Raw genomic sequence first — 12419 nt, forward strand, 5'->3', positions numbered from 1 at the left:
CTTGTCCCCAGTTCTTCTGCTTATCATTGTTTTGCTGATCACATCCCTGTCTGTCCGTACAGACGGGTGCTTTAGTCCACAGCTACAGGGGAACGGGGGGCATCTTCGAGGTGTGCTGGAACGCTACGGGGGACAAAGTGGGAGCCAGCGCGTCAGACGGATCAGTAAGTCACCAGCCGCCTCTTCATGGCCAGGACTTAATTTCCTGTTTTCAGAAGGAACTGAGAAGGGAAAAAATATTCGACCACAGTTAAAAGCTATATCTAGGGTCCCAAGTTTTTCCTGGCTTCATTTATGGTCACTGTTCATGATCACCTATTAGTGACACCTATATATGGATAATGGCACTGTGCTAATAGCAACTCGCAAGCCCAGCCCACCTGAGGATCTGTCTTTTTTTCAGCCATCTATGTCCTGTGTTTTTGAGAGGTGCCAAATCCAATTCTTACTTCAATCTCGCTGGATTGATTGCTTTCATTTTACTCATCATACTCTTTCGTACCTGCTGTTTTTTTTCCTCCGTTAACGTTACGACCGTGAAAATGTTTGGAATGACCTGTCAGACACACCCCGGTAATGGCTGAAATGGGCTCAGTGGAACACATCGTCTTTCCAGTGAATCTATATGAACGCTAAAGCTTCGTCAGGGATTTAACACATCTCGACACTTGCATCACACGAAAGATTACTTTTTTTCAATTACACCAAAAAAGTTCTCATTTGATACAGTTGAAATGTTTGCAAATTAGATAAGCTGAAATGAAAGAAACTTCCGAAAATGAACACTCGGATTATAGCGATATATCTGATCTCGCAAACAATGTAAAGTGTGTGTGTGTATACTGTAGACTGTGTAATCTAGAGCCAAGCGTGTAGATTTTTTAATCAGAGCGTATCCTGCTATTGACACGTTTGTTGAATTATGCAACAGAACGTGACAACAGTAATTAAAGAGGCAGTCTAGAAAAGTGTAGGTAGGCCTAAACGGATGACTTTTTTGTGGTTGTAAGCCCTATTCCACCTAGGGTTGTGGCGGTCCTGAAATTGTCAGCCAGTGATTGTCAAGCAAATAACTGCCAGTCTCACAGTAATTGACCGTCAATTAGCATAACCAAGTTTAGCATCTCCTGGCTTCCACACACATCTTACAAGCCACTGATGCAAACTTTTAGAACATCTACATTTTTTTTTTAAGTCTAAGAAATCAATTTAATATAGTCTACGCCATCCCAATAAATCCATGATTTTATTTTAGACCGGTCTAAAGAAACGTATGAAGAAAATGTTGTCCATTTCAGAAGAACAGAATAGCATACTCTGAGTTGTCCTTATGTTAGGTCCTGTTCTGGCTATGCCATATGGCTGTGGGCTACACTAGTTCATTTAGCCGATTTGCTTAGAATTCCGTGGCTTTATTTTTAAAATTATTTTTTAACATAGCTTAATAAAATAGAAACAATATTTTCTCAATGATTTCAAAGGAAGTGTACACAAGCGACTATTCTGTGTCGAGCGATTAACGAAGAAACGGTATATGCTTAACTTTAATTGTGATAAAGGTTGGGCTATATGTTTTGATGTTTAATACATTCTAAGGCTGCATGATGAGACTGATGATTTGAAAAAAGTCAGAAGCTGCACTTCATCAGTCTCCCATTCACAATTTGACAAGCACTTGATAATATTCTCACCAGGCCTTGAATTTCCCGGCGGAATCCCCCTTGTGTGGCCCTTAAAAAAAAAATCTATGCCTCTTGTGGCCATTGTGCCCTTGGCCTGAATATGATAGGCTAATTGTAATTCCCTTCTCCCAGCTGCCGTGCTCCGACACACCTCTCAAGGGACAACGGAGCGCTGAGTACCAGGCAGTAAGCAAGTTTGGTAGGCTGCTAATGACCATCCGCAACATCAGAGCTTGGAGAAGCCTAGTTGCCGTGACTAAATGGCCACGTGGAATTTGACTGCTGTCATGACTCGTGGTCCCGTGTGGCTCAGTTGGTAGAGCATGGCGCTTGCAACGCCCAGGGTTGTGGGTTCGATTCCCACGGGGGACCAGTACTGAGAAAATGTACGCTCTGGATAAGAGAGTCTGCGAAATGACTAAAATGTAAAAATGTGACACAAAATATAAAATAAATACCTGATACCATTCGAAAATAGACTTGAGTATACAAAACATTAAGAACATTCTCTTTCCATGACATAGACTGACCAGGTGAATGCTATGATCCCTTATTGATGTCGCCTGTTAAATCCACTTCAATCAGTATAGATGGAGGGGAGGAGACCGGTTAAAGAAGGATTTTTAAGCCTTGAGACATAGATTGTATGTGCCAGGCTCTCCGGTTTGTGTCAAGAACTGAAATGCTGCTGGTTTTTTCACGCTCAACAGTTTCCCGTGTGTATCAAGAATGGTCCACCACCCAAAGGACTTCCAGCCAACTTAACACAACTGTTGGAAGCATCAAAATGGGCCAACATCCCTGTGGAACGCTTTCGACACCTATGTCCTGATGAAATAAGGCTGTTCTGAGGGCAAAAGGGGAGGGGGTGCAACTCAATATTAGGAAAGTGTACCTAATGTTTGGTAAACTCAGTGTATATGTGTAGTCTAAGAAAAAATAAGGAACATTTGTCTAATTGATAAGCTGAATTCCCACCAAAATCCTTGAACTTCATTCATTATTTGTCCGTTCCAGTAAAATGTTTTATGTGCTATAATTCATTAAATACCTGATGGATTTAAGACATTCAAAAAGTTGAGTGTCTTCATCCATTTGTCCAACTGTTGCGTTAAAAAATAAACGTTATTACAAACTTTGAACAATTTTGATGATTGTCGCAAATGATCTGTAGATGTAGATTCTCTGTATCTAAGTTGGTAGAGCATGGCACTAGCAATGCCAAGATGGCGGGTTAGATTCCCGGGACCACCAGGAATCTAACTACCTATCCAGTTTCCAGTATCTGTTTTTAATCATCAAGTGTCAGTATTACAGCTAGAGCAGTAAACAATTTTTTTTTTTTTTTATGTCAATAGTTGCAGCTGTGGAGTAATTAATCAAACAGATAGTTTGTCAATAGGTTTGAGCATCTACGGATAATCTGTAAGGGATTGTCCTAGTAAAGTGAGACCCACCACCAATTATCTCCTTGCATGATGCAGTGTCTATTGACGGGGACGGTTAGGAAGTCGATGGCTATCGTTCTGACTGGACTTGAGAGGTTTTACACATTGGTGCAGCTGAGAGTTCTAAAATTGAATAATGAAAGGAAGTATTTTTCAGCAGTGGAAACAGCACTACTTAGACAAATAATGGATGTGTGTTTGTCTTGTTGTTAAGGCTAGGGGTTTCAGTGGTCACAGAAAAAAACAAACAACCTTGCCCTGCTCATTACATTTGACCTTCAACCTCTCTCTCTCTCTCTCTCTCTCTCTCTATTCCAGGTTTGTGTATTAGACCTGAGGAAATGACGCTCGTTTGGGGAGCCATGGACCGACTACGAATGTGTACATAGCCAAAATGACTGTCCCAGCCTGTCGTCTACACTGCTGTAGTCCCATCAGAAGCCATGGCCCGTCATCACAACCACCACCATTACCATCACAGCCAAACAGAGCACCCCAACACCCCCATAAACACACAGACTACCCCTCCAGAGAAGAGGTCAAACTAACCCCCAGCAAAGGGGATCTGGACTTCTCTCAAGTCAGACTCAGACCCACAGGAGAGAAAAAGGACTTTATTATGGTCACCGAGACAAAAATCATATTGAAGAGAAGAGGACCCATTGCATACATACCAAAATATCTGCAATTTGTTGTTTTATTTATTACTTTTTTTTTTTATCCTTTTTTCCAGAAATAAGAAATGTTAAGCTTTTTCCCCCCCCCACGTCGTTGGTGTGTGCATATTGTACATGTCCACATTTTTTGTCGTCCTGTGGCCATTTTTTTTGCTTTAGGTTTTGACTTTTTTTGCCGTAGGTTTGTGTTACATGTCGAGAGAGGTAAGGTCAGTAGGATTTTTTTTTAACATTTTTTATTTGGGTTTCAAACTGATATTGGGAGAATTCATTCATTTTGGCACTGTCCATGCATGTTTTTGTGGTTCAAAAATACATTGAACAACAAATATATATTTATAAAGTTGAAATGGGTTCATTTGTTTTCAATTCAAAGCTTTCTTTCAGTTTGCCAAAATCCTTTTGATGAAACATTTTTGGGAGAGCAGTTAGTGGGGATTAAAGGTGCCATACGCATACTTGTACTTCTTATTACCTTTTAAATGGCTTCAGGTGTGCAAAACTGTTAGCTTAATAGATATCTGAGAATTCTAATAAACTCTTGGACTAAAGATCATCACTGCTGCTACTAGAAAGCCCCACCCTCTTACATCCTAACTACATGTGATGTTAGATTTGAGTGTAATGGATTGGTTAGGGGAAGTTGCAGACACTGATCTAAGGTCAGTTTGGCATTTTCTCCCGTAATGGCTATGGCTTGGATTGGGGGAGGGTAAGCTGATCCTCGATCTGTGCCTCCGGGGAGCTTTTAGCCAGAACCTAGGGATGGCAGTGCTTTGGGTAGCTCATGAATGACAGGACAACCCACATCCAAAGCCACAATGTCCTACAGGCGGGTTGTGTTCAGTAGGACACTACGTAGCAACAAGTTTTGCAATGGAAAAACAAGTGTTTCACTTTGGACACGTTCAGTTAGAACCTCCGTTTCAGAACGATTTCTCCCTATTGAACATGCTCCATGTATCCTGATTGGTTGATAGAGGACGTTACCATTAACCTCTGAGTTGTGCTATTTACAATATGTTGTACCTCCACAGTCCATCGCGTGCTAAGCTAACAAATGCTAAATGATAATCAGACTAAGCCATCACTAAGTTTTTTTTTTTTTTTTTTTTTTTGCTTTGTTTTGTTGACCGGTCTTGCTTGGTAATTAATCTGGACATACTGTAGCTGTCTTGATTTCAGCAGTAACTCTAGCATAGAGTGGCGTGTACTGTACATAGGACCTTCAAAAGTATTACGCCAGCCCTTTCAAATGTCGGCAGTCAGTTTCAACTATGCTTCCTTCAATCGACAACCAACTCTTATCACATTTGAAATGTTAACGCTGGGCAACCTTATTGCAATTTGTCATGTTGAACAAAATGTTTATGATTGTCATTGACTGTTGATGTCTGGGATCTAGTGATGTTGATGTCTTCAGGTGTCATGTTTCGGTGGTTGACTCCAACGTCAAAGTTAGTCGGTAGTTTTCGGACCCGAAAGTGGTCTAAAGGCGTCTGCATGCTTCAGTTTGGCTGGCGGCTAGGCGAACTGAACAAGTGTGCTCGTATACTTCCTTAAAAGCCCTTCACTTGAAAAATTTGAAACAAGCGGCAATAGTACTGTTTGTCCATTTTGAGACACCGTAGCCAGTATACACTTTCTCAAAATAAGGATTTATTTAAAACATATTTTTTTTACCTTTGTTTAACTAGGCAAGTCAGTTAAGAACAAATTCTTATTTACAATGACAGCCTAGAAACGGTTGGTTAACTGCCTTGTTCAGGAGCAGAACGACAGATTTTTACCTTGTCAGCTCTGGGATTCGATCTAGCAACCTTCCAGTTACTAGTCCAACACTCTAACCACTAGGCTACCCTGCCACCCCAAATCTATCATTAATTTTGACGTTTTTGCAGAGGAGATCTTAGATATAAAATTGTGTGACTAAGATGTTTGGTGCAGTATTTCTCAATGAAAAAATGTGCATGAAAACGAGTTGTCTCGTTGAATGTTAACACAGACTTCACTGAAGAATCCTAACTGTTGACCAATCACTGACGAATGAGTGTAGACTTCAGCTACCAACCTCGGCTTTCCTCAAGAGAAAATGTTGTGTGCCTGAAAAACCCTTACCGAAGTCCAAAACAAACAAAAACATCACAAAATGTCGTCATAATATATGCACAAACTGTTTCGGCTGGGAAGCATGCGGACGCCTTTAAACAAGATGACTCCACGTTCCAAGACTACTTTTGAGTTCTATAAACATCTGACAAAGTTTGATTTTTGGAGTGAACCATTGCTTTAAGTGTTCTGTTTTAGGACACAATGCTGTGTCTGCTCTTTGGTCGTGGTTTTAAAAGTGATTTTGTGCACAGCACCAACACAGGCTGTGTTGAGGCCTATGCATGGATAGACAGCGTTTTTGTTTTGTTGTTTCAGAAGGTGCAGTTTTTTTTTTAAGCCTTTTTCTCTTTTTTCTGCAGGGAGATTAGTTGAGATGAGAAGCGGACTTTGGAACATATATGACTTCATGTAACATTGTAACTACATATAATATATCTGTGACATCACAGGCGATTCTTTTTATATGCCGCTCAAGTGCAAGGGTGGTTTAAAAAAAAAATCTGGAACTCTCGAAGACATGCTTGGAAAATGTGGCGGTACTATATATCATGTGGGTCTTTTACCATGAGAAATGGTTCTTTATAAAATACCATTAAACGGTCATAGCTATAAAAGAGCAGCCCTAAGACTGGGTTTATATACGTTCTTTATTTTCTGCACTTCAGAATAATGCGTAACAGGGAGATGTTTAAACCAGGGTTGTAGTCAATTCTATTTTGATTCATTCTGTAAGTGAACTTTCAATTCAAGAATTGAAAAAAATTCCTTGTTGAAAATGAATGGCACTTTCTTTCCATTCTTGAATTGGAATTTCAGTTCATCCCATGAATTTAATTTAGAGTTGACTTCCAACCCTGGTTGATAGATCCAGACAGGGATTAATTCTCATGGTTTTATTTCACTCTTTCAGCTGAACGTGTGCAGTAGTTCCGTTAAAAAGGAAGGGGAAATAGGAGTCTAAACTGTTGACTTATTGGTTACACATTGGATCCAGGCCAACTTCATGGCATTCCAAAATCCCATATCTTAGGCCTAGCTATCATCCTGTCGCTTTAAAACACCAATGTTGTTGTTTTTGTTGTATTTTTTCAAAAGCCTCCTTTGCGATTTTCTTTCTCAGAATGTCAGTTGTTTTACAAACAAATTTTATACAGAAGCTAAGAGTATTTTGAAGTTTTCTTTAATATAATCAACAGTGAGTGGATTGTACCATGATGACACTATTTATTATGAAGTCTATGACAGTGGAATGGTATTTTATAACCCTTTTGTTTTTAAAAAGAGACGCTTTTTACACTGCATTCAAGTGTGCTATTTTTTTTGTTCCTACCTAAAGTACTAATTCTATCTTTGCTATGTCTAAAAAGCCCTTGAAGGTTTTGTACTCTTTGGAAACTTTTATAATTCAGATTTATTTGTAGCTATGTACGCAAAAATGAACAAAAACAATAAATCTCAACTTTAACAAGGACGTGTCATAACACCCTGGACCATGTAAATACCTGTTTGCAGATTTTTTTTGTTTGTTCCATGTTGTCTTTGCCCTCACCCTTGTTATGTTCTCTCTCTCATATGGTTGCTGAGACTCTCTGCAACCTACGCATTTGACTGTTGTAATATCACTCAGATCTTTGAAACGTCTAGAATAAAATCTATTTTGATAATAGCCAAGTGGTTTTTCTGTTGACTTGCATTGTTCCTCACGACACCTAGAGGGCCTTTGTTGTATTGCATTCTCCCTCAATGTACAGTTAAAGTGGCAATCAGCAGTAGAAACAATAACTTAGTGGCCTCCCCACTGAGGCTGGAGAAATGTTCTCAAATCATAGACCAAGCTATGGATACAAGGATTGACCATCTATGGTATCAAAGTTTGTTTAAACCAAGTTTTGAGGCGGTTTGTTGACATTATTTTTTTTCAATTACAAGCTTATTTTGGGTTCTGATGGGGTACGACAGTCGAACTAAGCTCGAGTTGTAAGTTATATTCTAAAATAATGAATGGGTAAATATCAATTTATAAGAATTGATGTAGCAACTGCTGGTTGCACCTTTTAATGGTATCTGTATCCCCTTTAGCCATTAGGGGCTGGTTGTGTATAGTACTCTATCCTTGGTCATGGTACATGGCACAATGTCTTGAGCACTTTCGGGTCTTGTGATGTTTGCATGCTCTAAATCCAGGCTACAAGTTAAGAAAACATGCAGTCCAGAAGACAGCATAGCCTGCATTTTTCTAAAGGCTAGTGACTGCCGTCTAGTGGTCAAAGGTATTATGAAATTGGGAAGTTAAAGGTTCTACACATAATTTCTCAGAATTTCTCCCCTACGTGGAAGCTAGGTGAATTCCAACAGCACTAGGCTACATTCAAATTTCCCTCCCCAGAATACCATTTCACTAACAAGGTCAGAGACTCCCACTTGAGCCTTTTACTTTCTGTTTTGGTCCACCAGCTTCAAACAGCTGTAAAAAATAATTTTTGTTATTGAAAATATATTTCAGATGGTAAAATGATATCCTACAGTGCTATCCAATAGCACAGACAGTAAGACAGACCTGCCCAGCAGCTCTGACTTTGTTTACATATGACAACACGTTGCGCATTTTTTTACTTGAGAAATATTGCACCAAACACCTTAGTTTAGATGTAAAATTGAGCAATTATTGCCAAAAATGTCGACATTAATTACAGATTTCTTGGAGTTATCTTACATTCGTTCTGGCGATTTTGAGGAATTGAAATAGGCTTCTGCGTCTAGCGTCTCATGTGGGACAAATATCATTAACCAAAAGCAGAATCGGTCAGGAAACACACCTCCTTCATAATGATGAGATCTGCCAACAGCCCAGGTCTGGTTTGAAAGCTTCCCCCACCTAGACATACTTTGAAAGGTATAGAACAGGTCTGAGGTTGTGTGATAACAATGGCAGCAATGAGAATAGCCATTTCATTGAAGTTACGTTGAACCCAAGTGGAATAGACATTGAATTGACAGCTGTGCCCAGTGGGTTGTTGTAGCCTACTCCATTGTAAGCAATGTAATTGTAAGCGAACATTGTTTAGCTTAAAACATGGTATAAACAATATTTTATGGATGGTCAGTCATTACATCCATAGGTCTGTCTATGAATTTGAGTGGTTACATTTCTCCAGTGCCATCGCTCAGCTGTTTACCTAAAAATGTGTCTGGGTGACTGCTTTGTTGTTGTTTGAAGTGCTCATTTCCATTTAAGATCATTGGAAGAAAGAGGAATGTCTGTTTCAAAAAAATGATCAGAATAACAATTTGAGGTCAAGTCATTATTGACCTACATAGGCATACATACACAATCCATTTTAAACAAGTTTGATATTCAAGAGATACCGTTTGGTCTTTGAAAACAATTGCTTCTGAGTTAATTCACTCCTATTGTTTTGGGGGCAAAATATACCAATGAAAAATAAACTAGGAGGACAAAGTCAGAGAGCATTGGCTTTCTTTATTACAGATAAAGGCTTGTATTACTGTGACATTGCAAATTCAATTGTAAATTGACACCTGGGCCCTACTAAAATGTGAACCTAATATGTCTTGTTTTTTCTGTTCTCAGACTGGTGTCAGGCTGGAGCTTGAGGGCCACGGCTGTGTGGAGAAACATCTATTCTTCAACGTGTCTTTTCTGCAGCCCTTGGAGCAGCTCTCTCTGGCGCAGCTTGAAATCAAGTTCCTGTGGGACGTGTTCCGCACACCAAGGTTCCTCCTGGGCCCACAGGCTTTCAGTGTATCCCTGTACAAGGTGCTGCGTGCGACCCTGAGGGGAGCGAGCCAAGAGGCCAACCGCAGGCTGGTGCTGTCCCAGTCCCAGTCGGTGCAGCTAGAACCAGAGCCCAGATCCCTCACGCTGGACCTCACAGCCTTGGCTGAGAACTGGCTTAAAACCCCCTACAGTCAATTTCAAAGGCCCCATGTGAATCTAATCAGCATAACAACACAATCAGTGTTTTTGCATTGGATGCATCTCAATCCACTGCATGTCGCACTTCTGCATCTGCAGTGAAAGGTGACAGCTAGAGCGGTGTTCTCACACATTCGTCTGTTGCGTCCGAACGGTTTAGCCTACAAACTATTATGACTACTCTATGGAAAGATGACTCTCACAAACACGAAGTCGGAAGAGCCGATCTGCCAACTTCTGTCTGTAGTGTCCGAACAGTTTGGACACTAATGATGTCGCTCTTGCTGCTGGTGATTCTCTGATCCACCTCTACGCAGACGACACCATTCTGTATACATCTGGCCCTTCTTTGGACACTGTGCTAATAAACCTCCAAACGAGCTTCAATACCATACAACACTCCTTCCGTGGCCTCCCAACTGCTTTTAAATGCTAGTAACCGATTGCTGCCCGCGCCCGCACCCGCACCCGCCCGCCCACCCGACTAGCATCACTACTCTGGACGGTTCTGACTTAGAATATGTGGACAACTACAAATACCTAGGTGTCTGGTTAGACTGTAAACTCTCCTTCCAGACTCACATTAAGCATCTCCAATCCAAAATTAAATCTAGAATCGGCTTCCTATTTCGCAAACAAAGCCTCCTTCACTCATGCTGCCAAACATACCCTCGTAAAACTGACTATCCTACCGATCCTCGACTTCAGCAATATCATTTACAAAATAGCCTCCAACACTCTACTCAGCAAATTGGATGCAGTCTATCACAGTGCCATCTGTTTTGTCACCAAAGCCCCATATACTACCCACCACTGCAACATGTATGCTCTCGTTGGCTGGCTCTCGCTACATATTCGTCGCCAAACCCACTGGCTCCATCTATAAGTCTTTGCTAGGTAAAGCCCCACCTTATCTCAGCTCACTGTCACCATAGCAACATCCACCCGTAGCACGTGCTCCAGCAGGTATATTTCACTGGTCATCCCCAAAGCCAACACCTACTTTGGCCGCCTTTCCTTCCTGTTCTCTGCTGCCAATGACTGGAACAAATTGCAGAAATCACTGAAGATGGAAACTTTTATCTCCCTCTCTAACTTTAAGCATCAGCTGTCAGAGCAGCTTACCAATCACTGTACCTGTACACAGCCCATCTGTAAATAGCACACCCAAATACCTCATCCCCATATTGTTATATTTTTTTCTTGTCTTTTGCACCCCAGTATCTCTACTTGCACATCCTCATCTGCACACTCCAGTGTTAATCCTAAATTGTAATTATTTCACCTCTATGGCCTATTTAAATAAAGGTGAAATTAAATAAATAAAAAATATAGCCCCGCTATTGTTATTTACTGCTGCTCTTTAATGATTTGTTCTTCTTATCTCTTACTTTTTTGTTGTTGTTATGTTCTTAAAACTGCATTGTTGGTTAAGGACTTGTAAGTAAGCATTTCACTGTAAGGTCTACACCTGTTTCATTTGGCGCAGGTGACAAATACAATTTGATTTGATTTTGAAGTCATGCCACCTCTACATCGACTTCAAGGACATGGGCTGGTAGGACTACTGCCACGTAGAGTGCCCATTCCCGCTGAGTGAGCGAGCCTGAACGGCACCAACCATGCCATCCTGCAGACGCTGGTACACTCCTTGGACCCCTGCGGCACGCCCCAGCCCTGCTGAGTACCCATCCGCCTGTCACCTACAACAACAACGACAATGTAGTCCTATGCCACTACAAGGACATGGTGGTGGATGAGGAAGGCTGTAGATGAAATACATGAGGTGTGAAAAGAAAGAAAATGCCTTGTTGATTAGTGGAGTGGATTTTAGGAAAAATTGATTTGTTATATGCATTGTTTTTTTTCGTTTTTTTTCATCACTCATACAACCCAAATATTCAGTGAGTCTCCTGTGGTCAAATGGCTTTGACATCATCATACAGATAGATGGTCTCTCTCCTCAGTTTGGCACATCAAATCAAATGTTATTGGTCACATACACATATTTAGCAATGTTATTGCGGGTGTAGCGAAATGCTTGTGTTTCTAGCTCCTACAGTGCAGTAATATCTCACAATTCACAACAATACACACAAATCTAAAGTAAAAGAATGGCGAATAGAAATATATAAATATTAGGATGAGCAATGTCAGAGTGGCATTGACTAGAATACAGTATATACATATGAAATGAGTAAAGCGGTATGTAAACGTTATTAAAGTGGCCAGTGAATCCATGTCTATGTATATATGGCAGCAGCCTCTAAGGTGCAGAGTTGAGTAACCAGGTGGTACCTGCTAGTGATGACTATGTAAGTCTGATGGCCTTGAGATAGAAGCTGTTTTTCCTAACATTTTACCTAACACAGAAATATCAGATAGAAATTGATATACCTCTCACAGACTGGGATTTATAGTGCCATCCTCTGGCCACTACACATACCGAAAGCAATCCCTGACCTATTTTTCATTCTGCAGTAAAGAAAAATCAAGAGAATGGGAGTGAGTGTCGAAGATGTTTAGAAACAGCTTCGCTGGTAAGATATTTGCATCATATAAT

The 12419-nt window shown here is 40.6% G+C and overlaps 1 protein-coding gene and 1 pseudogene across 3 annotated transcripts in view; both read left to right on the top strand.

The window, feature by feature from the left end:
• LOC106568749 (F-box-like/WD repeat-containing protein TBL1XR1) overlaps window positions 1-7585 on the top strand; it is a 45297-nt gene extending 37712 nt beyond the window's left edge. For all 3 annotated transcript variants that reach the window (XM_014139369.2, XM_014139370.2, XM_014139371.2), the window contains exons 14-15: window positions 63-164; window positions 3449-7585. In XM_014139369.2, coding sequence (XP_013994844.2) covers window positions 63-164; window positions 3449-3475 — 129 coding nt within the window. In that variant the 3' untranslated portion in view covers window positions 3476-7585. The remainder of the gene's footprint in view (window positions 1-62; window positions 165-3448) is intronic.
• Window positions 3525-11632, top strand: LOC106568784 (protein DVR-1-like; annotated as a pseudogene).
• The last annotated feature ends 787 nt before the right edge of the window (window positions 11633-12419 follow it).

This window comes from Salmo salar, chromosome ssa14 (genome assembly GCF_905237065.1).
Source record: "Salmo salar chromosome ssa14, Ssal_v3.1, whole genome shotgun sequence".
NCBI lineage: Eukaryota > Metazoa > Chordata > Actinopteri > Salmoniformes > Salmonidae > Salmo > Salmo salar.